Here is a 27164-nt window from a genome sequence, read left to right on the forward strand (position 1 = left end):
TATGATCTTGGTGTTTCCCCTAATGAGTTTTTAAAATTTGTTTTCTACTTTGAAAGGATTAATGGTTTTTATCAACATAAGACCATAAGGGTTCCACAGGGGAATCAGTGACTTGAATATTCAAAACAGTAAACTTGATTGTGAAGGTTGCTGTTACATCAAGTCTGTGAACAATCTGGTGCTTGTGGTAGTTATCAAACTATTCAAGATGTGAAATGTTTACTTGAACCTTTTTTTTACTCAGTTATGCTTTAATATTTTTAATAGATATTTTGTCTCCTCTTTTTGGGACTCTCATATCTTCTGCCCAGGTGAGTGTTCAGTTTGCCAAATTTATTGCTTATTTCACTTTATTAACCTTAAACTTGATAATCCCTGTTTGTGCCATGTAGCTGATATTAGCAGGGAACTCTTTTAAAATACAGAGGAAGCTCTAAATGCTTTCAACTGTACAACTATTTATTGAAATACAAAAGTCATCCATTGTTCTGCTTACAATTCACGCAATTATAAGACTGCTTCCTCTCCCCTGTTTTCGGGGAGTGTGCAACTGAAAAATGTGTATTTATGTGCATGTAAATGATTTCTTTGAAAGAAAAAAGCCTTGCAGTCTAGGAATGATATTTTATTGTTCTTGCATAGAAGCTTTTGCTATCATTCATATTATAAGCACATGACAAAGAGATGGTTCTTGAACCAAAGCTCTTAGATGATGTGTATGTGATTCTTTTCTTCTGCTTGTTAAATTTTATGAACATTAATACATGCTTTTGAATAACTTAAATTCATTCCCAAATTGTGAAGAGACATGAAAGAAGGCATGTAAAATTCAAAAATACGCTTGTTCTTAAAACATGCTGTGTGTGATGGAAGTGGTGTTGAGCGGTGACTTTACATAGGAGGCTTTTCTGCTGTAACTCATTGTTCTGACAAACTCTGCTTTTTCTTTTTAATGAATCTGTTTTGTTTTTCTTATGTACAAGTTTAACTACTGTATAGATGTGGGATGGCTTGTAAGACAGTATCCAGAGGAATTCAGGTATGTGTATTTTATGAAGATGAAATGTTACGGTCTCCAAGCATTCCGTTCATGCAAGTTGCTGTTATAACTGAATGATAAATGCTTGTTTGCAGTTGCAAATTACTGTTACCGATTGCATATGCAAAGACTTGTTTTTCCTTGTATGCCTATTCCACAGTTGTAGTCCTCTGTTGATTTCTTGCCTCTTTTCAAGACTGCTAAATGGTCAGAGTTCAGTATGGCTGGTTTCTGATTTTTATTAAATAACACCTATGAGATCCCATTGTGGGCCACGATGACAATGCAGTAGATGACCTATAAAGGTGGAACAAGACGCTTTTTGCAATACAGTTTACTGAGCCAAGAGCAAGGCCATGCAAGAGAAGGGAGGGACAGTAGGAGGGGCACAAGAAAACTATGCAAAACTGTTCAGGATGATACAATAGAAGAGAGTATTAACAAATGAACTGTCAGAGTAGACCTAGCCCTCTCCTTTTCCCTCTCATTCTTCCCATCTTCTCCATAAGGTAACAATGATTAAATTGTCTTAGATACACACTGTGTATATCAATACTTTTGAGCACTTTTATCTGTCTTAGCTATACAGACAAGAGTTCCATATAAGATCTTGTATTATTAGTTTCTATTTTGGTGTATGGTTTATTCCACACTTCCCGTCTTCTTTCCTTTTTTTTAATTAAAGTTTCCTAGTGTCTGTCTTTTAGAGGTTCTACTATAGTTACTGCTTTTTTGAGTTAGTTAATAAGGCGTATAGATTTTAGTGCCATGTTCCTGCTGGGCTATCAGTTTTGGGGGCCAGAAGTCATAGCTACATGAAGGAGTGGTTTAGACTGATTATTAATTCACTTGCTGTTTTAATAGTAATCTCCTTTTATTTAAGGAAGAAGCCATTGTTGATAGTTCATGGTGAAAAGAGAGAATCCAAAGCTGAACTGCTTGCCCAAGCACGCCCTTATGACAACATTAGCTTTTGTCAGGTAACTAACATTTATATTATACTTTGTTTGAAATTAAACTATCTGCACTCAAAAATCATGTTATGGTTGAGGAGAGATGCATCTTATATGGGAAGTCAAGAATTTATTGTTATGCTTTAAGGAATATACTTACCGGGACCATAGGAACATGGTAACTGTGTTCCTGGTTGTCTGTCATTATGGTAGACTGTCACCTGCAAAAGGTTTGCACAGAACAGCTGCCCACAAAAATGTCATAGGTCTCACACCTTCTCCACTAACATGCTGCGCTCGAATTCTTGTAATGGCTGAAATGGAAGCACTTTTTCTGTAAAGTGCAAAACTTAGTCCTAGTGTCACTGTCACCTTAAGTCTGTTCAAAGAATTACTATTTGTCTGACTATGTTTTACACAAGAAAATTCTGTTACAAGCAGTCTCCGTAATACTGTTTAAATTGCTGTAAGCACACTTCTGGCACATGCCATTGTCTCTCTGATGTTATGCTGACTCTTGCTGCTCCTGAGTTATAAATTTATTGGCTTCAGCCTGGGGGAAGGATGCAGTTATGACAATTGTGCCAGTGTTTCAGGATTTTCCAAGGTGGAGTGTGTTAATGATCAAGGGGATATCTTATTCTTTGTTAGGAAGAGGCTGATCTTGGAATTTTCTCAGGCAGTCTGGTAACCCTGAGCTTCCTAAAGACTGTTGTATTGATATCAAACATAGTGAGTTCTCAAGGCCAGGATTTCTGGACTGCTGTGTGCTGTACTAATCAGGTGTTTGCACTAAGTTGTGGAATAGCAACAATTTTAGATGAGGATTTCAAATATGCTAACAATAAATTCATTATTTCTGCATATAATGTTTCCTTTTCACACACAACAGGAATTGGAAGGTAATATGTCTGATACGATAAACTTGTCAGTGTAGTTAATTATAAGTAGCAGGGGAAGGAAGATGGCATTTGTGATCATTTTCTTATTTGGGTATACTGCCTCAGATTCTTCTGGTAGTGTACATGCATTCTATTATGTTGGTACCCCAAAATGGAATGTGAATATTTTAATTTTCTCCTCAACGTCCATATTAACTAGGTACAATGCTGGAGCTATCATTGGCTAAAAGTGTTTTCTTAACAACTGTAACTCATGTTTCATTCTCTCCTAGAAATTGTACTGTAAATATTCTTTAATAAGAGCAGAGCACTGATTTAAAAAAAAAAAAAACAAAACACCAAAATAATTTCTCCCTGGCTTCTGTCCTTTTCTTTGCAATGTTAGCCGTTAAGCTGCTTGTAACAGTCATTATATGCTTCAGAATCACAGAATGGTTGAGGTTGGAAGGGACCTCTGGAAGTCATCTGGTCCAGCTCTCCTGCTCTAACGGGGTTACTTAGAGCCAGTTGTCCAGGACAGTGTCCAGATAAGTTTTTAATATCATAGAATCATAGAATTGTTAAGGTTGGAAAAGACCCTTAAGATCATTGAGTCCAACTGCTAACCTATCACTGCCAAGTCCACCACTAAACCATATCCTCAAGCACCACATCTGCCCTTCTTTTAAATACCTCCAGGGATGGAGACTCTACCACCTCCCTGGGCAGCCTGTTCCAATACTTGACAACCCTTTCGGTGAAGAAGTTTTTCCTAATATCCAACCTAAGCTTCCCCTGGCACAGCTTGAGGCCATTTCCTCTTGTCCTATCACTTCTTACTAGGAGAAGAGGCCAACACCCACATCACTACAACCTCCTTTCAGGTAGTTGTAGAGAGCGATAAGGTCTCCCCATAGCCTTCTCTTCTCCAGACTAAACAACCCCAGCGCCCTCAGCTGCTCCTCATAAGACTTGTGCTCTAGACCCTTCTGCAACTTTGTTGCCCTCCTCTGGACACGCTCCAGCACCTCAGTGTCCTTCTTGTAGTGAGGGACCCAAAACTGAACACAATACTCGAGGTGCGGCCTCACCAGTGCCGAGTACAGGGGCACGATCACCTCCCTGCTCCTGCTGGCCGCGCTATTCCTGAAACAAGCCAGGATGCCATTGGCCTTCTTGGCCACCTGAGCACACTGCTGGCTCATGTTCAGCCACCTGTCAACCAACACCCCCAGGTCCTTTTCCTCCAGGCAGCTCTCCAGCCACTCCTCCCCAAGCCTGTAGCGTTTCATGGGGTTGTTGTGACCCAAGTGCAGGACCCAGCACTTGGCCTTGTTGAATCTCATACTGTTGGCTCCGACCCAATGATCCAGGCTGTCCAGGTCCCTCTGTAGGGCCTTCCTGCTCTCCAGCAGATCAACACTTCCACCCAGCTTGGTGTCATCTGCAAACTTACTGAGGGTGCACTCAACCCCCTCATCCAGATCATCAGTGAAGAGATTGAACAGGACCGGCCCCAACACTGAACCCTGGGGAACACCACTCGTGACCGGCCGCCAACTGGATTTGACTCCACTCACCACCACTCTCTGGGCTTGGCCGTCCAGCCAGTTTTTAACCCAGCGCAGAGTGCACTTGTCCAAGCTGTGAGCCGCCAGCTTCTCCAGGAGAATGCTGTGGGAGACAGCGTCAAAGGCCTTACTAAAGTCTAAGTAGACAATGTCTACAGCCTTCCCCTCACCCACTAAGCAGGTCACCTTATAGAAGGAGACCAGGTTAGTGAGGTAGGACCTCCCTTTCATAAACCCATGCTGGCCGAGCCCAATCCCCTGGTTGTCCCACACGTGCTGTGTAATGGCATTCAAGATGATCTGCTCCATGACCTTTCCCGGCACTGAGGTCAGGCTGACAGGCCTGTAGTTCCCTGGATCCTGCATCCGACCCTTCTTGTAGAGGGGTGTCACATTCGCTAGTTTCCAGAGGTCTGGGACCTCTTTAGTTAACCAGGACTTCTGATAAATGATGGACAGTGGCTTGATGAGCTCCTCTGCCAGTTCCCTCAGTACCCTCAGGTGGATCCCATCTGGCCCCATGGACTTGTGAACATCCAGGTGAAGGAGCAGGTTGGTGACTGCCTCCTCTTCAACCACTGGGACTTCATTCTGCATACTAGCTCCATCTCCCAGCCTGACAACCCCGAGGGTGACCAGTCTGACTATTAAAGACTGATGCAAAGAAAGCATTAAGTACCTCAGCCTTCTCCTCATCTTTCCTGGCAAGGTTACCTTCCACATCAACAAAGGAGGGAGATTCTCCCTGACCCTCCTTTTGTCACTGATGTATTTATAAAAACATTTTTTATCTTTAATGGTGGTGGCCAGTTTAAGTTCCAGCTGGGCCTTCGCCTTCCTAATCTTTTCCCTGCATACCCTTACAACATCCTTGTAGTCCTCCTGAGTCACCTGCCCCTTCTTCCAAAGGTGGTAAGCTCTCTTTTTTTTTTTCTCCAAGGAGGGAGACTTCACAGCTTCTCTGTGCAACCCATGCCAGTGCTCAGTCACCTTCACAGTAAAAAAGCATTTCCTGATGTTCAGAGGGAACCTGCTGTGTTTCAGCTTGTGCCCATTGCCTCTGGTCCTGTCACTGGGCACTGCTGAAAAGAGCTGGCTCCCGTTCCTTTGCACCCTCCCTTCAGGTATTTGTGCACAGTCGTCAGATCCCCTCTGAGCCTTCTCTTTTCCAGGCTGAACAGTGCCAGCTCTCTCAGCCTTTTTTAATAGGAGAGATGCTCCAGTTCCTTGATCATTTTAGTGGCCTTTCATTGGACTTTCTCCAATATGTCTGAATCTCTCCTGTATGGGCAAGCCCAGAAATGGACCCAGTACTCCAGGTGTAGCCTCACCAGTGCTGAATAGAGGGGAGGGATTGCCTCCCTCGACCTGCTGGCAACAGTGCTCCTAATACAGCCCAGAACACTGTTGGGCATCTTTGCTGCAAGGGCAGGTTGTGGCCTCTGATTCTAATTTGTGTCCAGCAGGACCCTCATGTCCTTTTCTGTAAGGCTGACTGTTTCTGAAAATATTGCTGGTAAGAGAGCAGAAATTCTGCTGTGGCAGTTCCAACATAGAGTTGCATTGATATTGAAAGTCTGACTTCTAGAAATTAGAGTACTTTTAAAGATCTTGAGAGGAAAAGTAATATGTTTTGTGATCTGTCCACTAGAGAGCAGTGAAATGAAACAAAATGAAGAAGCCTCTCCTTATTTAACATTCTTGTATATAGCAATGCACAATAGGAATTTTTAATTATCAACTCTTTGATTTTATAGGCTAAACTGGATATTGCGTTTGGAACTCACCATACGTAAGTAAAAGCTATGAAGCAGAAACCTCCATTTCTAAAGGTGACCACAGAGTTGGTACATGCAGTTACCATAATTGGACTAGTAACTAGTGTCTAGTGTCTTAAAGTATTTGTGGGATAGAAAGATTACTAGTGCTTGTGAAAACATAATTCTGAAGGCCTAATGTATATTGATGAACTTTAAAAGTAATATCCTTCATGTTCTACGTGTATCTGTCTCATTTATCTGCAAATTACTTTAAAGCCATAAAACTGGGTTTCATAGAAATTGCTGAGTCTTAAAGAAAAATTTCCTTAATTATTTTGTACTTCTAGATGATAGGATTGTTCTAGTTTAAGGAAACAAATAGACTATTGGGTAGATATGAGGCATGCAAGTCAGACAGTTGAAGTCAGTGAACTGCAGGTCCTGGCTCTTAACTTGTGCCTTAATACCAAAACTGCAATGGAGACTTGATCAGTCATTGGCAGGTCAGACAAAATGCTGATTAACTGCTCAGTTTTTGCAGTTGACATGGATGATCTGGAAATAATTACTGAAATTTGGGGTCTTTAAAAACAAACAAAACAAATCCAACTTCATGTTATAGAAGTGTCACAAAGGGGATTTTGCAGATTGCAAGCTACAAATAGAAAAAGATTTAATCTTATATCTCATAGTGAAGATCTTTAATTAAAAAAATACTGTAGTGCCTTGAAACCAATTAATCCTTTTGTATAAGTTGCTTTAAAAAAACATGACTTTATGTTAAAGCATTGATCTGAAATGCCCACTTAAGGTACATCTGTGTTTCTGGTGGAAAGCACCTCCTTGCCTGTTTGGAAAAGAATATGCAAATAAAGGAAAGAAATCAGCATTTTAAAAATGAGTCTTGGCTTCTTTCTCAGGTTTAGTGAGGGACATAGAAGGAATTGAGGTTTTTTTTTTCAAATTGATCATGTTTAAAGCTTTAGCTTATTTTCACTTAAGCAGTTGAAGCAACAGCTCTCATTCTCTGTATGCTCAACTTCAAATTTCTTTCTTCCACCACGCTGTGGGATAAATAAGTGATAGTGATGTTAAACGCTACAGTTCTTTAACCCTGTATTTCAAAGGGTTGTTCTGAGTAGTGAATCTCTGAATGTATGTTCCACTGCAGATGGAACACAACAGGTGGGTAGCAGACTAGTAAATGGGATCTTGGTGGGTAGTGAAACAATTTTATTCCAAGAGAAACTTAACAGATTTCACCCCATCAAATTTAAAGACTTAAATTCACATCATTTCTGTTGTATGATGTAAAACTTAAAATTTATATCAATGATTTTTTTTTTGAGGTAGTGGTCTTTTGGTCATTATCACTTTTATATATGTTAATCTTGCACTTCATTTTGCTGTAAAATACTTAGGTTACTGTGAACTTAATGTGAGCTTAGATCAAGGCGTAACACAGATAAAGGGAACTATTTTACAGTTGGGGGTCTTGCATATTGCATAAACCATGCAGTAAGCACAGGAAAACATGTGCAGGTACCTGAATGTTAGTTTGCTGAACTCTAACATTAAAAGCAGAAATTACTGAATAAATAATTGTCTAAATTTGAGCCTGATATGATTTGCATAGCATTGCCTCACCATGTGACAACAATGAAAACAAACATGTTTTTCCTTTGTTGTGGTGTAACCCCAGCCAGCAGCTAAGCCCCACACAGCCGCTCGCTCCCATCCCTGGTGGGATGGGGAGAGAATCAGAAGAGTAAAAGTGAGAAAACTTGTGGGTTGAGATAAAGACAGTTTAGTAGGGAAAGCAAAAGCCCACGTACAAGCAAAGTAAAACAATGCATTCATTCACTACTTCCCATGGGCAGGCAGGTGTTCAGCCGTCTCCAGGAAGGCAGGGCTCCATCATGCAAAATGGTTACTTGGAAAGACAAAGCACCATCACTCTGAACATGCCCCCTTTCCTTCTTCTTCCCCCAGCTTTATATGCCAAGCACGACATCATATGGCATGGAATATCCCTCTGGTCAGTTGGGGTCAGCTGTCCCCTCCCAGCTCCTTGTGCACCCCAAGCCCACTCGCTGGTGGGGTGAGAAGCAGAAAAGGCCTTGACTCTGTGTCAGCACTGCTCAGCAGTAACTAAAACATCCCTGCATTATCAACACTGTTTCCAACACAAGTCCAAACCACAGCCCCATACTAGCTACTGTGATGAAAATTAACTCTACCCCAGCCAAAACCAGTGCACCTTAGAGCTTTTGTTCTTGAGCATTGGTTTCTACGGAAGCCATCTCATCCTTCAGGGTCACATGGATATGATGTCTTTACACAACTGTTTAAAAGTTGTATATGAAAACTTGAGCACTTATGTTACAAAAAATACAGAAAATTTTTTAACTCAGTTGCTACTTTTAAAACTCTTTGAGCTGTAACTTGAGATTAGATTTATGGTAGATAAATAGCTTTTTTGCCATCCCAATGGTTAGTTACCTACATATCATCTTTTATTTAAAAGTTGTCACTTTAAGAGAAAAGAACTAGGTTTTAATAAATTCAACTATAAGTAAAAGGCCTTTTAGTGTTCCTTAATTTTTTTTAATTATCTGCAAAGGAATAGGTTAATCTGAAGAACATAAATATAGGAAGCATTGTGCAAATATTAATTTTTGCTTTGGGAAATCATTTGCATGAGATGTTAAGCTGTACTCTGGAATATATCATATGATGCTGCTGACAAAATATATGAGGATAGTCTAATGCCTGCCATGTGAGTTTGGCATGCACGTGGATTGAAGTCTAAGCGTTTGCACTATGCAGAACAAATCTTTTGAAAATAATGATCTTGGAGCATTTTATTGAATTGTTAATTTATCTCCTACTCTCCATGTATGTGAAACAGACGAAGTGTTATGTATCTTTTTTCTTTTAAAGGAAAATGATGTTGCTGTTATATGAAGAAGGCCTTAGAGTTGTGATACATACATCCAATCTTATTGCTGAAGATTGGCACCAGAAAACTCAGGGGTAAGCAACAAACTCTAGGAAGTGTATGTTTACTTTAATACTTTCTGTAGGTCTCTGCTACTACTGGAGACCGGATACTAGGCCAGGTGATCCAATGCTACAAGCCTTACACTGCTAAAAGTAAAGCTATCCTGCAAAAAAAAAAAATCAAACCTAGAATGGTGGTAGCTGTCTGAGCCTCAACCCTAATTGCCTTCTGCTGTAAACAAAATTGTGTTCTGAGGTGTCTGTTACCTTAAATTCAGTCTGACCGACTTACGATCATTTGTTATGTCAGGCTGTCTTTATGAAAAAACTACCTAGCTATGAAGTACTCTATAGTACTGAAGCATATATTTAAGAATTATCTTAATGCTGCAAGAATAATGTGGTTGTGCAGATGTTCTGCTTCTGCTGTGACTGTAGAACGTAACCTGATAAATGCTGGGCACTATTGGTTGCTTAATACAGTAGATAATCTGGTATCCACCCAGTATCGTATTCTTGGAAGGAATTTTCTTCCTTTTTTTTTTTTTTGGTAGAAGTTTTAAAATTTAAGGGCCGGCTTGGGACATAGTCCTATTTTTTGTGCTCTAAACAAAACTAAGTGACCTGTTAATATAAGGACTCCCCAACTTCTTGTTTTCTTGGCTATTTTTATGGGATGATTTTTTAGTTAGATCTCCACAGTAACTCAGGATATAAGACTTCTTCATCAAACTAATGGAAAACAGCTTTTCAGAAGCTACTGTGACCTTGACATCTATTTTGCTGCCATTAAATATGGTAAGATTTTGAGGCTTTTCAGTTGTCTGAGGCAAGCTTTCAGAAGGTTTTTTGAGTGGCAAAAACATAACCACTGATTTTTTGTCTTTAAATATTTTACTTAGGGATGGCTTTAGTATCTTACAGCAGTTAGCTTTTCAGAAAGCCATGAAAATGTCCATTTGGGATGCTTAACAAGTTGCCCTCCTTGTCAAACATTAAAAGTGTTTTTCTTTTAGCTTTTGCACACTACAGTAATATGTGATATCACCAATATGATGGTTCACTGGCTTCTCTGTTTTATAGGCTTCTGAATTACAAAGGATAGTATCAACACATTGTAAAGTTGATCATGCAGAGCCTTTGGTTTCCATAGCTACATAATGTGTGACTGGAAAGAAATGCTAGATATTTTCCCTGTGTAGTGTCCACTCTATTTTATTCTGATGGAAGTTCTGGAGAGGCAAGTTATCACTGTAGGCTACTATTCAAACCATGCAGAACTTTCAGGTACCCTATTTGGTGTTTTTCTATACCATTGCACAAACCAGTAGCTTAGCAGAATGTGCTGCAGTGTTCTTTTCATACAGAAAATCTTGATGAAAGGACTACTCATTGGTAAGTCTGAGCCTGGCCTGTTCAACACGGTTGAAAGCTGAAATGTGTGCATGGATAAACGTGTTGAGATTGTTGTTTTCATTTGAAAGTGTTAGTTTTATGGTATTGAGTATAAGACTTGACGATTCTGTAATTGTAAGTAAAGGAAGATGCTTTGTGGTTAGTATAACAATAAATCTGTCTAGTATTCATTTAGGATCTTCAGAAGTGCTTTAATCGCTTGCTAAAACCATGTGTTAATATGTGGTGTCCTTGTTTTTGTGGCTTTGTTTTTAGAATATGGCTAAGCCCTCTATATCCAAGGCTACCTCAGGGAACAACTGGTTCTGCTGGTGAATCTGAAACTAATTTTAAATCTGACTTAATAAGTTACTTGATGGCTTACAATTCTCCTACGCTCAAGGAATGGATAGATCTGATTCAAGAACATGATTTATCAGAGACAAGGTATATGTTATCTTGTGCTTATAGTAACTTGCATGCTTTTTTTCCAAAAAATTAAACATCTCTGTTAGGATCGATTAGACCATGGGTTTGTTTTGTAAGGTTACCTTGTTTCAGACTTAAGTGTTCAAACACAAGTCTACCTTCAAGAGTTTTTAAAATCTGTCTTATGCAGATTATGTTGAATTGACCAACTCCTAGTTTTATAAACATGCATTTTAAAGGAATGAAAGAAGGTGCATCAGCAGTAACTTGACAGAAGGTAGCTGTAGGTAATAGGGACTCTGAGTTTCATTGAAGACATTCTGGCTTAAATATTTGCTCCAATAAAATTACTGGTAGAAAAAACTGAGTTGTATTTGGTTTGTCATCTAAGAGGGATCATATAAGCAAAGGTTATTGTAATGAGGATTTTATTAAGAATAGGCTTGTGTACTTTTAAGGCAAAGTTCAATCTGTATATGTATGTATAGAATTTTGCCTGTTACATGCATGGATCGTGTCTGGTAGGCAATGTTATGTTAAGCAATAATATACTTTCTCTTGAAACAGTCTTCTCAAATATCACATTGCTGATATTACTTAAAATAATTTAGGATGCTTAATTCTAACAGATAAATCATGCATTTCCATTGAAATAAGGTATTTGAATTGCTGGTTTGGATGTAGCAATAAATTGGCTTTCCTCAAAATTACATGCCCGCTTCTGTGCCCAACAAGAGCTATTTACTTTTATTGCTGTCGTCCTCTATCTTCTGCATTTTTGTTCACAGAAATAGATGCAGTTCCCGTCTATGCTATAGAACAGCCTGGTGGTGCATAACAGCCATATAGGATACTAATAATAAATTATAAAGCTGAAAATCCACTTTTCTTTATAATGCAAATCTTAGGTGTGAAAGATTAAATGTTTTTGGTTGCACTTCTATGTTCAACCTTGCTGTTAGGTTTTACTTGAATACCTTAATACTTTGCAAACCGAAGCACTCCAGAGTTGCAAATAAGTTGGTGTTGTTTTTTCCTTTCTGTAGAGTGTATCTGCTTGGTTCTACCCCTGGACGATATCAAGGTAGTGATAAAGAAAAGTGGGGTCATCTTAGGCTCAGAAAGGTACTAAAACTGTAACCTTTTTTGTTAATACAAGAACTTTTAACTGTGAATATAATTTCGGAGAGCATTCTTCAATTCCTTTCAATTTTTCCAGCAGTAATCAGCAATCTTTTAATACATTTTTCCAGATTGTTAGCAATAATATAAGCTTGCAACTTATGACAGTGTAGACTTTGCACATAATATTCCTGGGCGTTATTACCGTGGTCAGCTTGTGGTCTGAATTGTCATGTGCTTACAGATATTGAGGAGGGACTATCACTAAGATGACTTCCTATCTGCTGTTGGTGTCTCTAGTAAGTGCGATGCTGTTAAAATCCAGTCTCTTGTGACTGGGAACCAAATTAGCCTTTTTCAAGGGCACTCATTGAGGAAAGATGTGTTGGTACAGACTTGCCTGCACATAGAGAACAGGCCTATTTTATTTACTTAAATGTTAAGTTTCTTTTTCCATAATGACCTGGCAAAGAAATGTCAAATCAAAAACCAGTTTGCACATAGCTGATGTCATCAGTTCAGTCAGGTTTTTAGTTTTGTTCTACTATGTTTCTAAGATCTTGATTCTTTTTGATATTTTTTTAATATTATGAATAATTAGGAACATGACTTTTTTTTTTTACCCCCACCTGCTTCCACATCATTTAGGTAAGCCATAATGGTAAATCTTCATACAAAATTGCATATCTCAAGTTTGTAGGACCCCTTCCTTTTTCAGTATTTATTTAGAATCAGGTAAGGTATTTCATGTCACCTGCTAAATGCCTCTCATAATCGGGGAATTTTCAACCTGCATCTCCTGCTGAAGTGACGTTATTTCAAATTCCATCATGAATTTTATGTGAAATTCTAATGCTGTCCATGGCAAACTTCAGTGACATACAAAACATCTATTTATCACGTTGCTTTTTAAAACAAGGTTACTCTTTTAGACCTCCCCTTGCTCATAAAGAGCTTGCCCTTCCTGATGTATGTTGGCTGCATGGGTTTTTTTGCCTAGCAAGAAGTTGAATGAAAACAAAATAAAACAGAAAAAGCCTTTAAAGGCCAATGATGGTCTTGTGGCAAATGTTTCTGTGATTAAAAAGGTTAATGTTTTTTAGTGACAATGCAGATAGACCTGGTGGCACTACACTGATGACTGAAGCAATTTAGTTATGTGTCCTCTCTAGAGAGGACAAAAAGGTAGCCACTAAATACAATTTAATACGTGCCTATATCCGTCTGTTTTAAATGTGACTCTAAATTCTATTCACAGCTAAAGAACTCCTCCAAAAGGATTATTTCAATTTTGTCTTCAATTGTTTGTTGTTGTTCCCCCCACCCCATTCTGGGCTTCTATTGTAGCTGGGGCTTTAGGATATGAGAGGAATTTTATGGCCAACAACCACCAAATACAAAAAGATTTAGTTGTTTAATTTATTGTGACTTGTGAAGCTAATGTTTCATGTTTTTAGGAAGAGCTGCTAGCATTCTTTTTACCCATTATTTAATGGTTGGCTTTGGTGCTTTTGGAAAAAATTTGTGATGTTTGATCTTGATGGAACAGTGGGTTTATTTGGAGGGCCTGATGAATTTTTTAATTGCAAAGTTAGATAGTATGAATGTTAATCTCTTCTGTTGTCAGAAGTGAATTCTAGACGATTTATTATATCAGAGGCAGTATCAACCCCCTGATTAAGGTTTTCTTTGCCTGTTGAAGTCTAACAATCTCTTAATTTCCTTCACTAGCTTTTGAAAGAGCATGCTTCGCCAATAGCAGCGCAGGAATCCTGGCCTGTCGTTGGACAGTTCTCAAGCATTGGTTCAATGGGAGCTGATGGGTCCAAATGGCTGTGCTCGGAATTCCAGGAGAGCCTGGTGGCTGCAGGCAGCAGTGTGACAAGTCTCCTTAAATGTGATGTTCCAATTCATTTGGTATGTCTTTTAGGTGCTAGTGACCTTTATCTAATGTTTATTCATTTGTTATTTAAATCTTAGTCATTAGTTTGCTTTTAACCTTTGGAAGACATTAATGTAGTTTTCATCCTGAAATTGTAAGGATACCGCTTAGTGACACTTACTTGTGTGTTATGCTATGAAAATGTACTATAATTACTATCTTCATACACTGGAGTATATATAATCTAATCAAAATTATATTCTCATTCTATAGCTTGTCTTCCATTGAGTTTTGTAGATACAGCTGTTTCTGCTACTGAGATGTAACTGAACCCTTAGTGATTAGTACCTAAAATTATTTTCTAACCTGGTTATTTTGGTCAGGTTATTAGCACAGTTAAGGGGAGGAGCAGAAACAAGTTTGTGGAAGGATCTTGTGAAATCAAGGGAAAAGTGTTGTCAAACTATGCCCTTACTGTGTGCTAATTGCCCCTGCATACTCGTATTTGAGAAATGAGTCTGAAAGCTCATAAAATAATATTAAGAGCTTACTTTGACCACCGTGGAAATGGTTGAAGCAGGATTGAGTCTTGCTAACTAATTTTGGTAAGCTCTGCAAGAGATGTAAAAATATCTTTGTTCCTGGCACATTACTAGTTTTAAGCTGCAGTTTAGTTTTATTCATTCTGGAAAATAAAGCTTTTAATCTTTGGGGTTTTTGTGTCTTAAGTAAGTTTTCTTTAAGGTGATTTTTGTTTGAAAATTGACAGCTTGTGTATCTAGAGCTGCATTATTAAAGTTAGTTTGTTTTTTTTCTCTCCCCCACTGAAGGTTTATCCTACTGTGAACAACGTGAGGCAAAGTCTGGAAGGCTATCCCGGTAAGCAGATGAAGGCCCGTATATTAGTTTTTTGTGGTCACAATGTCCTGCAAAATCGCTTCAGTGGTTGATGTTGAATGAGCCTGAAGTTGTCATCTTGCTGAGAACTTGGTAGAACAGGTGGCAGTAGAATTCATTTATTACTGTTACTGAAGCTCTGATGCCAGCTTTTCTATTGTGATTGAATAGAAGAACCTTTGTGGGCATTGGTAGATAATGTTTAAGTCTCTATAGTCACGTTCATATGTCACTGTATAGGAAAAAGCAGCTCTTGCCCACTGTTCGAATTCCAGTCATACTTTCATTTTGGCAGAAAACTCAGGTTTGAGTGTGCCAAGTTCTCCTTGTGTTTTCTCTGCAGTATTATCCTGCACATCAGATACAATGGAGAATAAGATGTTTCACTACTCATTAGTAATTTTTTTTAATATTGCCATATGTAATTGTTCTGTTCAGTCTTCCCATGTTAGTGTTTATGAAGTCAGTGTAATTGTCTAGAAAGCACAGTCGCAGCTAGCCTGAAAGAGGAAGAGGTGCTGTAGTATTCTGATGCAGTGAAGTTCCTGTTTCTCAAAAGCAAGCACTTATGTGGGTTACACCCATGCATGCTAAGGCAGCTCGCTGATGTCAGTGTGAGACCATTGTTGATTAGTCTTCAAAATTCAAGGCAATTGGAAGAGATTCATGAGGACTGAAAGAAAGGAATTTTTTCCTGTCTTCAGGAAGTGTGTGAAGGAGGATCTGGGGAACTAAAGGCCTGTCAGCCTCACCTTGATCCCTGGGAAGGTGATGGAATAGAGTGTCCTGGAAACCGTTTCCAAACATGATGGACAAGAAGGTCATCGGGAGTAGTCAGCATGGATTTATAAAGGAGAAATTATGCTTAATTAACCTGATGTCCTTCTGTGACGAGATGACTGGTTTGCATGAGAGGAGTGCACTGGATATTGTTTATCTTAACTTTAATAAAGCTTTTGACACTGCCTCCTAAAACATCATTACAGACAACCTGATGAAGTACAGGCTGTGTGAGTGTAAAGTGAGGCAGATTGGAAACCAGCTGAACTGCCAGGCCTCAATGGTTGTGATCAATGGCATGAAGTGGCTGGAGGCCAGCCACTAGTGGTGATGTGTGGCCCCAGTATCAATGCTTGGCACATGTTTAATATCTTCATTAATGACGTGGATGGTGGGACAGAGTACACCCTCAGTGAGTTTGCAGATGGTACAAACTCAGGAAGAGTGGTTGATATATCAGATTGTGCTGCCATTCAAAGGAAGTGTACAAGCTGGAGAAATGGGCTAACAGGAACTTCACACAGTTCAACAGAGGGCAATGCCAAGTATGGTGCTGGGGCAAGAATAACCCCAGGCACCAGGACACACTGGGGGTTGACAGGGAAAAGCAGCTTTGCAGAAAAACACCTGGGAATGCCAGTGGTCACTAAGCCGAAGACAAGCCAGCAATGCACCCTTGTGGCAAGAAGGCCAACAGCATCCTGGGCTGCATTAGGAAGCATGTTGCCAGCAGGCTGAAGAAAGGGACCTGTCCCCTCTATTTAGCACTGATGAGACCACATCTGGAGTGCTGTGTCCAGCTGTTGGCTTTCCAGTACAAGACAGACATGGACATACTGAACCAAGTCCAGCAGAAGGCCACAAAGACTAATAAGGGATTGGAGCATCTGTCCTACAAGGAGAGGCTGAGAGAGCTGGATAATTCTTCAACCTGGCAAAGAGAACTTTCCAGGGAGGTATTTCAATGTGTATAAATACCTGATAGGAGGATTCAGAGTCGAGGCAGATTCTTTGAATGGTGACCAGGGAAAAGACAAGAGGCAATGGACATAACTTGAGATACAGGAGATTCCATTGTGCCCTTACAGCAAAAGTGTTTGCTGATGTTTAAGTAGAACAGGTTGCTCATAAAGGTTGTAGAGTCCCTGTTCTTGGAGATACTCAAAACCTTACAGGACACTGTACTGAGCAACATGCTCTGTTGGAAGGGAGTTCATCTAGAGGATCTCTGGATGGTGCTTCCAGTTTCCACGATTCAGTGATTCTTTGGCATTGCTGAAACATGTGTTCCTGTTCCAAACCGGATATCTATGCTCTGATGTAGCATGAAGTAGAGTAGCTGATGAGCTCTTCTAAGAATTGGTGGAATTTGAACACAGGGCTAGCAGGAATGCTTTCAGCACTCTGTCTTTCCTCTGAATTGAGCAGTGTTTGGACATATGTAGAAACTGCAGCCAGTGAGTTTATAGGAATGTCTTGTTCTGCCAAGTAAGCTAGGGTTTTTTGAAATACATTTAGTTGTCTACAGCATCTGTTTAGCAAAATTGATACTCTTGAAAGTCAGAGATGCAATTTGCACAATGACTCCTTACTGTCATTTCTTTCATCTTGTGAAATAACTTGGTGAATTACATGACTCTGTGCAAATGAACAGCTCTTTGTGCTCCTGCAGTTAGTGCATCCCTGAGAGTAGTAAAGCTTTTGTAACAGGTCCTTATGGTGTCTTAGGACAGGTTAAATACAGTAGGTTTTGCATCATGTTTTTAATGCACAACACTAATAGTACTCAGTATGCCATGGCTGATTCTTCTTTGTTAGATTCCTTTCAAGAAATCACAACACGCTTTAGCCAAAGACCAAATCAATACAAATACCATTTCATCAGAGAAGTTTTTGCTCTTTAAAATAGTGTTCGTTTGTTTGGGTTTTTTTTGCTGAAAGCTATTTGTTGTATTTCCTCTAGCTTGTGTGGGTAATGATTCCAATCTGTTGATATCAAGTGTTATCATACAAAAAATTACCCATAAATATCTGTCCTCTAAGAGGACTTAATTCTATAGCCTGTATACTCTTTCTGTTTTTTCCTAATGTAAATCTGATACATAGTGTTTAGGAACTTGCTAAATTATAAGAATGAAAGAAAAGTGAACCTATATACCATTTTATACTACTGGAGCATTTAATAGTTTTTTGAAAATAAGTCATGAGGATAGTATGAGTAACTTATTCCCCAAGATGCTTGCTGCTTTTAGAATGTTTCTCAAAAGCCCCATGTACATGTTGGTTTTGGTTTTTTTTTCTTTAAGCTGGTGGTTCACTTCCATACAGTATACAGACAGCACAGAAACAGCTGTGGTTGCATTCCTATTTTCAGTAAGTAGAACTCAATTCTTTGGGTTTTTTTATTTTCTTCTTAGACTGCATGTTTAAACTTTCAATGTTGTAATGTTTGAGTATTAAAAGCAAATTAAGGGGAAATGATCAGAAGCATCATGTTCTTAAACTCCTTAAAATAAAAGCCTTTAGTTCTTTATCTGCTGGTCTTATCTCCAAAGCATAGTCAAAATGTGCTATTTACCTGTAAAAATTATATGGGATACTGTTGCTAATGGAGGACACTACCAGATTTTGGCTTCTGTAAAGTTTTGTTTCAGCTTTCCTTCTCTGAACTGGAATAATGTTACTCCTCTTTTTACTTTTTATTTTTCTTTTTTTGTTAGAGTTGTATTTCACTTTTCCACTTCTGCCTTGGTATTAACAGGATTTCAGCTGAGCCACAACAGGGTTAGGACAGCTTTTTTGTTTGCTTTTCTCAGTCCCTTATGGTAATATCATATTTTGTTAAAGGTGCCTGGCATTTTCCATTAAGAACTTTTGTTTTCATTTGCTATTAATATTGCCAAAATCTAACATTCTAACACATTCCATGCCAGATGTCTCCCTCTGGCTGAATCTTTGAAAACTTAAGCATGTTTTCAGAACAATGGGAAAAATTGTTTTGCGCAGATCAAAAAAAAAAAAAACCTGGTAACTTTTTACAAGACCACGGCTCCCCATTCCTTTCACCAGAAACTTTTAACTCTTCTAGGTGGAAGTTGCACTGTTAAGATATTTTACCCATATCTAAGTAAAAGTTTGTAAAGTTGTGTATGTATTCAGATGGCTGAGAATACAATTGCTAGTTGCAGAGAGCATCCTCCATTCTGGAGTGAACGTGGTAGCCGCTGTGAGCCTTGCTGGTCAATGTCCAAGGAATGGAACTGAAACAGAAAGTATGTGAGGCTTTGTCTCTCCTGCCTTTGAAGTGTGCCCTCTGAGCACATTCAGCAAATCAAGAAAGCTACGAACACCTTCAAGACTTAAAGATTGTTCAGTCATGATTCAGAAAGTGAGGAGATAATAAAACTGGGGGTGCTTATGCAGCCTTAATTCAGGTTTCTGTAAGCATATACCTTATAAGAATCTTATTGGAAGAAAAACATAATGGTTTTTTGTTAGTCTCTTAGTGCACAGAACATTATCAAGTAATGAGACCATTCATTGTTTTAGTCTTGTTTAATGAGAAAACACCCACATGCTTATCTCATTGGGCATATTATGGTCCTGCTCTGGCAGCAAAACAGCAGTTTTGAATTCATCTGTTGGATTGGTTGCTGATGACAAGTGGCCCTGCATAACTGCTCTGTAGTGACTACCCGGATGCAGATTCTTACCCTGCAGTAATACAAGACACTAGCCCTTAAGGAGAGCCCATATGTAAGCTGTTACCATAGAGCAGGTAACATATAGCAGCTTCTTATCCGTGGTAGCCTGAGACAGACAGAAATTAGTAGGTCCTGTTTCAACAGAGTTACATATAAGATGAGCTATTTTAAAGACTTGCCTTAATGCAAAGCTTTGGGCAACAGAAGGGTTAGAGGAATTTGTGTTTACCTCACTGGAAAATTATACAAAACCAGCAAGAACTTAGGGATCCTACCAGAGTTGAAAAAAGAGAAATAGCTTATACTTACGGTAAGGGAGAAATAATAGCTCCTTTTTACAAGTAGGGAGTGATTAATGGAGTTGGAAAATGGTGTCCTGTAGTCTCACCCAAAGAGGTAGAACTTCTTTGCTGGGCATACAGTTTTTGTCTGTGGACTGCTTTTCTCTCTCTTCTGCCAGTTGAGTGTATTTAACTAACCTGTAATGCAGCTCTGAATTGTAACTTCTCAAATATCTAAAAGTAATTTCTCAAAAGAATAAGGTTACTAAACTTAATATTGATTTCACTTTTCTGATCATAGCAAATGATTACTAGACTGCTTTGTTAGATTAGCTACTGTGTAAATGGTGCAATTTGCTCAGCTTTCTCTCTGGTAGGGTTGCTGTTTTTTCCTTTCAGTATTCCTTATTACCCATTGATAAGGAGGGATTTCCAATGCTTAATGATTTCTGCTAATTGCTGCTTTTGAAACAGTTGATCAGCTTTAGCAGTACATAAAACATTGTATTTTAATGCTCATTTTAATTGATTGACTCTTAATACTGCATGCCTCATGTTTGTGCAGTTACCTTGATAAATTTTTATTTTCAAAGAATGGAAGAAATTTGTTCAAAAAGAGCTTGTTTGACTTGCTGTTGACAAGTCCATAATCGTGTCTGTATTAGAGCTTTATGTATTCTTTAGGCCTATAGAGTTTCGAAGAATAATTATCTTCCTTCTCAGTTCCAAGAACTACAGTATTGTTCACCTAACATCATAAAAGATGGGAAGTATGGAGCATGTACACAGAGGACCTGCTGTTCTCTTATGGTTGAGACTACTGGTGTGACTTTTTTTAACTATGCTAAAGCCTTGTTGCCAGGATGTTGAGATGGAAAACCCATACACTATTTGAAAAAAGAACTAAATGATGAAAGAGGTGGTGATGTAGAAAACGAGTTATTCCTGGCTCTGCTTATGGGTTGAGCATGTCTGCACAGATTAATTTTCAGGATGTTAGGATTGTCTGGCTTCTCTGTCTCAGTAGCTCCACTTATAAAGGGGCCTGTGTCTGCGCCTTTACCTCATTTGTGCCAGAAATATCAGACTTTGGTGGCAGTTGATACTTACTGTATGTCTTCCAGCTAAATGCACTGTGATTGCAGAGTAGCCTCCTTTCCAAACTCAAAAATTCACTGCAGAGTAAACCAAATATTTATGAAACATTTTAAAAATAGTTCTGACATTTTGCAAGTGGGAAAGCAACAACCTGTAAGTATTCACATTTGTAGTGCAGCGTACATGAGTGCAAAGTATTTTCTATATTGCAAAAGATACCTTATTCATGGTAGAGAACATTTTTTCCCACTTCCTTTCCACAGAAAACCCTAAATGATGTAAAACTCAGAAATAGTTATTGGAAAAATGGAGGGATAGGAGGGGCAAAAGCTGTTGCATTTTAAGAGTTGGAAAGTAGATTACCTTTTTAATTTGATGCACCTAATCATCATGTTAGAGTCTGTGTAATTAAAAAGAAAAGCTGCTGACTCCACAAAAGACTGGGAGGGAGGAAGTAGCAGCAAGTTACTAGTAAAAATGTCAGGATTAGTGGTCTAAAGTCAGAGTTAAGCTGTATTAGTGATAAGGAGTTCTAGTCCTAGGAGTGTAAAAGAATAAAAAAAACCTGAAAGGTTTTTATGTTTTAATGTTCAAATTCTGATAACACCTGCTCACATAACTCCTTTTTCTCACCCCACACTTGAGCTTTTAGTTTACATGGTACCATGACCTCTAACAGCCAAAAAGATAACTACTTCAAGCTGTGGTTTTGCTCCATAAAATTTCTCAAAGCTGGCTTCATTTAACTTACCATATTTATCTCTGAGACTGAATATGCCTGAAGTTTACTGTAGCATGAGATCAGTCCTGCGTACATCCTCTGCCAGCTGCATTCTGGTGAAAAGTTTACAGCTTAAAATGTGTTAAGCCTATTTGACTAGAAGTAGCCTGAAATTGTTATATTGACATACACTCTCATCCTTGCTGTGCAAAGCAACTGGACTTGTATTTTATCTTGGGCTTTTTGCAATCTGTTTTGGCTTTTTTTACTTCTGAAATATGCCAGGAAAGTTCCATGGTGAAGCTGAAATTTAGCTGTGTTAAGAATAGATTAAATGAGATATTGTACCCATCTGAAACCACTTCTGGTTCTTTGGGTTTATTATTCTATTACGCAGTCTGGAGATAAGCTGTCTTTTAGGCTGAAGGGAAAACATTTCTTAAATATTCTTTGCTAATAATGCTTTTACTAAAAACATCTGAGTTTTTCAATGAGGTAATTATTTAAAAAAAAAAACAACAAACAAACAAAAAACACAAAACAAAAAAAAAACCACAAAAACAACTAAACCTAATTGAAGAACATAACCACTTTCTTTCCTCTTTTTCTCCTTACATATTTGTTCCGTTATATTAAAGAAAATACAGCCAAAATATATTCTGATTTTAACTTTCTGGAATACCAGTTTCAATCACTTGTAACTGAAACTAACTGCAATTAGATTACTGTAGAATGTAAATGGAGAAGTGGTAGTACTCCTGCTAAAACACTGTACTTAATTTTATCTGTCAAAGATGATAAGGAGGCAAAAAGGCAGTAGACCGAGATAGTATCTCAAAATTATTACAGTTAATAGTGGGTGGAGAAGTCTGTCCTTGAGTAAGGCAGTGAGACCTAGAGAAAAGCAGTGTTCAACTCCCAATTCTACTGTTTTTCCTGTTTATCATTTCTGCAGTGTTACTGGAGTTCCCTAACTCTTTTTGTGCCTTAAGCTTAAAGATAACGTTTGCCTAAACTGTCAGTTGTGAGATAAAAGCTATTAACAAGAATTGTTGAGTTATGGTATATAGACTTACAACCTGCCTGTATGTAAAGTGTAGGGAAACACAAGTTTAGTTAGCTGTTTCTGTATCATATATCTCAGTCTGTTCTTCAAAATCAGACTTCATTGTGGCTTGCATCAAAATATAAGGATGTCAGTTTGCTCTGAACATGCATAGAGTGTTTAAGCTCTTGCCCATTAGGAATATAGAACTAGTTCCCAGGAAGAGTTTTCTTTCCTTCATCAGAGGATAGGGTTGTTAAAGTAAGTAGGTCTTGACCCTTGAACTGCAAAGCCTCTTGACTTAACTCATGTGAAAGTTAGTCCTGAAAGTCAACTTAGGTAAATAATTCCAGCCATTCCACTTCAATCTTCTTAGGCGTTTAAATGAACACAGTTCACTTAGAGGTTTTTCAGAGCTTATTGATTCTTTTTTATTTGCCTTTTAAAAGAGAATGCTAAATTAGGGAAACAAGACTCTGGCAACCAAAATCAGAGCCTATTATATTCCGAACTGAGGAAAGAAAAGTGTCTGGGTGGAGGAAGGTGTATTTGGAAGCTTTCTTCCTGATTTTGAGTGAGGATTAACAGCTGTGAGTGCAAAGTGCTTCTAAATACCATGGTTATGTACCTTCAGTTATGTACATATATTTACTGCTTGCTTACAGTTTAGTTCTGTAACATTGGTGCTGAATTACACCAGCAATGGCTTGTTGTTTTAAACCGGTTTTTATATATATACATGCGGATGATCTCTACTCTCTTAAGCCCTCAAATTTCTCAGTGGGTTAGGGGCACAGAAAAGGGGAAAGGAAGGGTAGTGTCAACAATGTATCAGTTGCTCCCTGCCTCTACTTCATACATAATAAATTGTAATGAGCTTGGGGAATTTGGTGAGGTTTAACTTGGTGCCAAGCTCCTTTGCTTAAAGGCATAACCATTGATAGTCTTCAAAGAATAAATATTGGCTGGAAGTTTGGACTTAGTTTCTTGAGTGCTAGCTGGAATGAAGAAATGGAAAAACCTGTTAGGAGAGCCTGATGCACTGAGGAGAATATCTGTCTGGTTTGTTTGTAAAGGAAAAAAAAAATCCTGCCCTCCTGGCTTCTAGTAAGATTAGGCTTCAGGATTAAAAATTCAGTTAAGGTATTTTCAGCCTTTCTGTAGGGGGAAAAGAGTATTAAGTGTTAAAAGTATAGGGTAGTATTTCTGAAAACATGGCACTGTAGTAATGGCACGTATTTTTTAGACTTTAAAATAAAACTGTATATGAAAAGAATTCCTTTTTTTTTCCCCCTAGCAAATGGTCAGCAGAAATCTCAGGTCGAAGTCATGCTATACCTCACATTAAGACATACATGAGACCCTCTCCTGACTTCCAGAAGATTGCATGGTTCTTAGTTACAAGGTAAACAACTAACTATATACCTCTCACTTAAAAAAAAGTCAAAACTCGCCTGGATGCGTTCCTGTGCCCCCTGCTCTAGGTGTGCCTGCTCAAGCAGGGGCGTTGGACAAGATGATCTCCAGAGGTCCCTTCCAACCCCCACCATTCTGTGATTCTGTGATATATAAAGTCCTTGTCAATTGCAGGCCCAGGTGAGTTACTGCCATAATCCTCATAATACTATATGTAGTGATATGAATTTTTGCAATACTTAATATTTCTTCATTGCATTGCCCCTTTTGGGTCTGTGAGTGAAATGATTATGTCAGGCACTGTTGATTATCATACCAAAGTCTTGTCTGAGCTGTAACTCCAATTTTGGGGTTCAGCATCAACTGAAGTTGATGGTTTAAACTGAAGTTTAAACCTTGGGTTGAGTTTCTTTAACCTGTGCTGTACATGAATGTGCTGGTGTGTACGAAATAGATATGGGTTAATCCTAAGTTTATCCTTGTGCTGCCTTACTGTTACAAAACACGTAGATGCCTAATGTTTGGAATCTGATCTGTCAGATTGAGTTGGTCAGTAGTCTAGCTTTGTATTTCTATTGTTTGGTTTTTAAAGAAGCCAAATGAGGGAGCAAGAAATTTCTTGATGTGAGGGGAGAATGTCTTATTGTGAAGAAAAAATAGATATTTTTCAGTTTTTTCAAAACTGATTTTTGTCCAACCCTATTTACTGTAGCTCATGATCTTTGTATGCTTTCTTTTAGACAGTCCGTTACTTTTTAATCTTTTTTTCCTCCTTATGTTCTGGCTCTTTAAATTTCATCACTCACTGATACTGTTGCCTACAATAGTAATAGTGATTAAGGTGTTCTTTAAAAGATTTGAGTCCTTCAAATGTAATGCTGAGTCCATCTAATACAGAAATACATGGTTGCTTTTATTTTTTTCTCATGTTTCTGCAATTCCACCATTTGCTACTATGAAAAAGCATCCAGTGTGTCTGTCAGTTAAAACAGTGTTTAAGCTTCTTATTTTTTATTTTTTATAAAATATAAGATATTGTATATATTTTTATTTTTTATATCTGTGGGTTTTGACAACCAAATTGCATTTATTTTTTTCACTCCTAACTTGGTCTACTTCATAGGAGATACTGATGAAGGGTGAACTATAATGTGGTGCTCAACAACCCATTAAACACAAATGCATCTTCAATAAATACTTGTTTTCATAAATATATCCAAGAACAAAATGCCAGGAGCAAAAGATATTGTTTAACACTTCCAAAAATATTCTGTACTAAATGTATTATAATGTAACTAGTCATAATTGAACTAGCCTTTAATCTTCATAAGTTATCAAATTGAAGCTGTTTACCAATACCAAGTTCCTTTCTGAAATGTGCAGAGAAGGTTCAAAAGGCTGAGTTTGTCTTGTAGATCTGTATGGCACAAGTAGGCTTGTATAATTATCCACATGTGTTCTATGAATATCCTTCTATATATTGTCTCTGCTACTCCCACTGTGCTGTAAAAATAGCAATAAGGAATAACACCCAAATCACTTTTTATGAAAAGACTGTTCTGATTGAAGTTAAGTTCTCCTCCTAGAAGTGCATTGCTGCAGCTGTGGTACTTAAGCATTTTCTGTTGTGAAGATTATGCCTCACTGAAATGCTTTGTTTCTCTTTGCAGTGCCAATCTATCTAAAGCAGCTTGGGGAGCTCTGGAGAAAAATGGTACCCAACTGATGATCCGTTCTTACGAACTTGGAGTCCTTTTCTTGCCTTCAGCATTTGTAAGTTCATAGTTTCAAGTACTGATCCTGGGATATGCTGAGAATCTGCAAATATTGATGAATGCAAATGTGACTGAATAATCTACTTATTAGGTTCTGTGTTTCCGGGTTAGAAAGCTAATAGCAAGTGGAGTTTACACAAGGTATTCTTAAAAATAGAAACACACTGTTTTCCTACCTAGCTAGTACAGATTTGGTATTGATGCAACTTTTGTCGTGTTACTGAAAGGCAATAATAGTTTAAAATTGTAACATATGCTAAATGTTGCTGCAAAGGATGATCAAATCTCTTCTTTAGTGCTTCTTAAAACTAGTCTGTGAGTGCATATTCACTATGAAGTCATGCAAGTTGTAACTTGAAAAACAATTCCTAATGTGGCACTGATTGCTGTTCTTGCTCTTTCCCTAAAACGCATTTGCAAAGACATGTGACTGTTTCTTCTCAAACTCTGCTTTGAGAACACGTTCTCAAATACACCTTCTAAGATCTGGGATATAAATCTAGGAACATCTTCATAAAAGGCTGTTTACAAGCTGAAGGATTGTATCTTCTAAACCTAATGTGACAGCAAGTCTCGGTATGTGGAAGACAAGTTTGACCCAAACCAACTATTATTCTAGTGTGTGGAGCAGAGGACTGGCAGGCATGAAATGTTCTTGTGGTAACTAAGTCCGTCTAGCTCGTAGTCTAGTCTTAGTGCAGTTGTAGCAGATGCCATGGGGATTAGCACAATAAACAGTATGTATGGGATAAATCTTCAGTATATGTTCCCTATAATTTCCAGGCTTTCCAGGATGAGAATTGTATCCAGACCATGTTGGTTAGTAGCCACAACTTGGCTTATTCTCTTAACACATGAAATTACTTATTGAACTACTCTTGCTCGTTTTTAGCCCCCTACAGAATCCTGTGGTAGTGAGTCCTGTGACTTAACTGTGCTTTGTATTTAAGAAAAAAAAGCTTCCCTTTTTTATTTAGATAGTTTTTTTCTTATGTAGGTCTACTGCCTGACAGTGGGGAGATCTGAGTTTCTTGTTCCTGTTATTGATTCCTTCTTCTCTCCAGTGAACCTACTAATACCAAAGCGTTACCAACAGCACTTAGTGTATGATCAGAAACGATTCAAACTCCTTCCTGTGTGAAATTTCTTCTTTTCCAGAGAAGAAATTCCAAGTTTTTCTGAAAAAACATTTGTATGCTTAATGTCCTTAGAAATATTTTCTGATGAAGAATACATCTTTCCTAGATAATGTTCACAGATGCTCACGTAATGTTTCATCATTTCTGTTGATTAGTAATGTACTTCCAAATGAATATTTACTAATATTATGATATCGTAAAAAAGTTTACCTACCATAACTGTGTAATCGCAGTCTCCTAAGATCACAATATTAAGATTGATGGTTTCTGGCT

At 38.2% G+C, this 27164-nt stretch overlaps 1 protein-coding gene across 1 annotated transcript in view; it reads left to right on the top strand.

Annotated features, from left to right (window-relative positions):
- Positions 1-27164, top strand: part of TDP1 (tyrosyl-DNA phosphodiesterase 1) — a 53882-nt gene that overhangs the window by 2631 nt on the left and 24087 nt on the right. The window contains exons 3-14 of the mRNA XM_075103697.1: positions 268-311; positions 984-1039; positions 1923-2019; positions 6202-6236; positions 9148-9240; positions 10879-11049; positions 12078-12156; positions 13885-14070; positions 14866-14914; positions 18019-18085; positions 23859-23966; positions 25648-25750. Coding sequence (XP_074959798.1) covers positions 268-311; positions 984-1039; positions 1923-2019; positions 6202-6236; positions 9148-9240; positions 10879-11049; positions 12078-12156; positions 13885-14070; positions 14866-14914; positions 18019-18085; positions 23859-23966; positions 25648-25750 — 1088 coding nt within the window. The remainder of the gene's footprint in view (positions 1-267; positions 312-983; positions 1040-1922; positions 2020-6201; positions 6237-9147; positions 9241-10878; positions 11050-12077; positions 12157-13884; positions 14071-14865; positions 14915-18018; positions 18086-23858; positions 23967-25647; positions 25751-27164) is intronic.

The sequence above is a fragment of the Phalacrocorax aristotelis genome, chromosome 9 (genome assembly GCF_949628215.1).
Source record: "Phalacrocorax aristotelis chromosome 9, bGulAri2.1, whole genome shotgun sequence".
Lineage (NCBI taxonomy): Eukaryota > Metazoa > Chordata > Aves > Suliformes > Phalacrocoracidae > Phalacrocorax > Phalacrocorax aristotelis.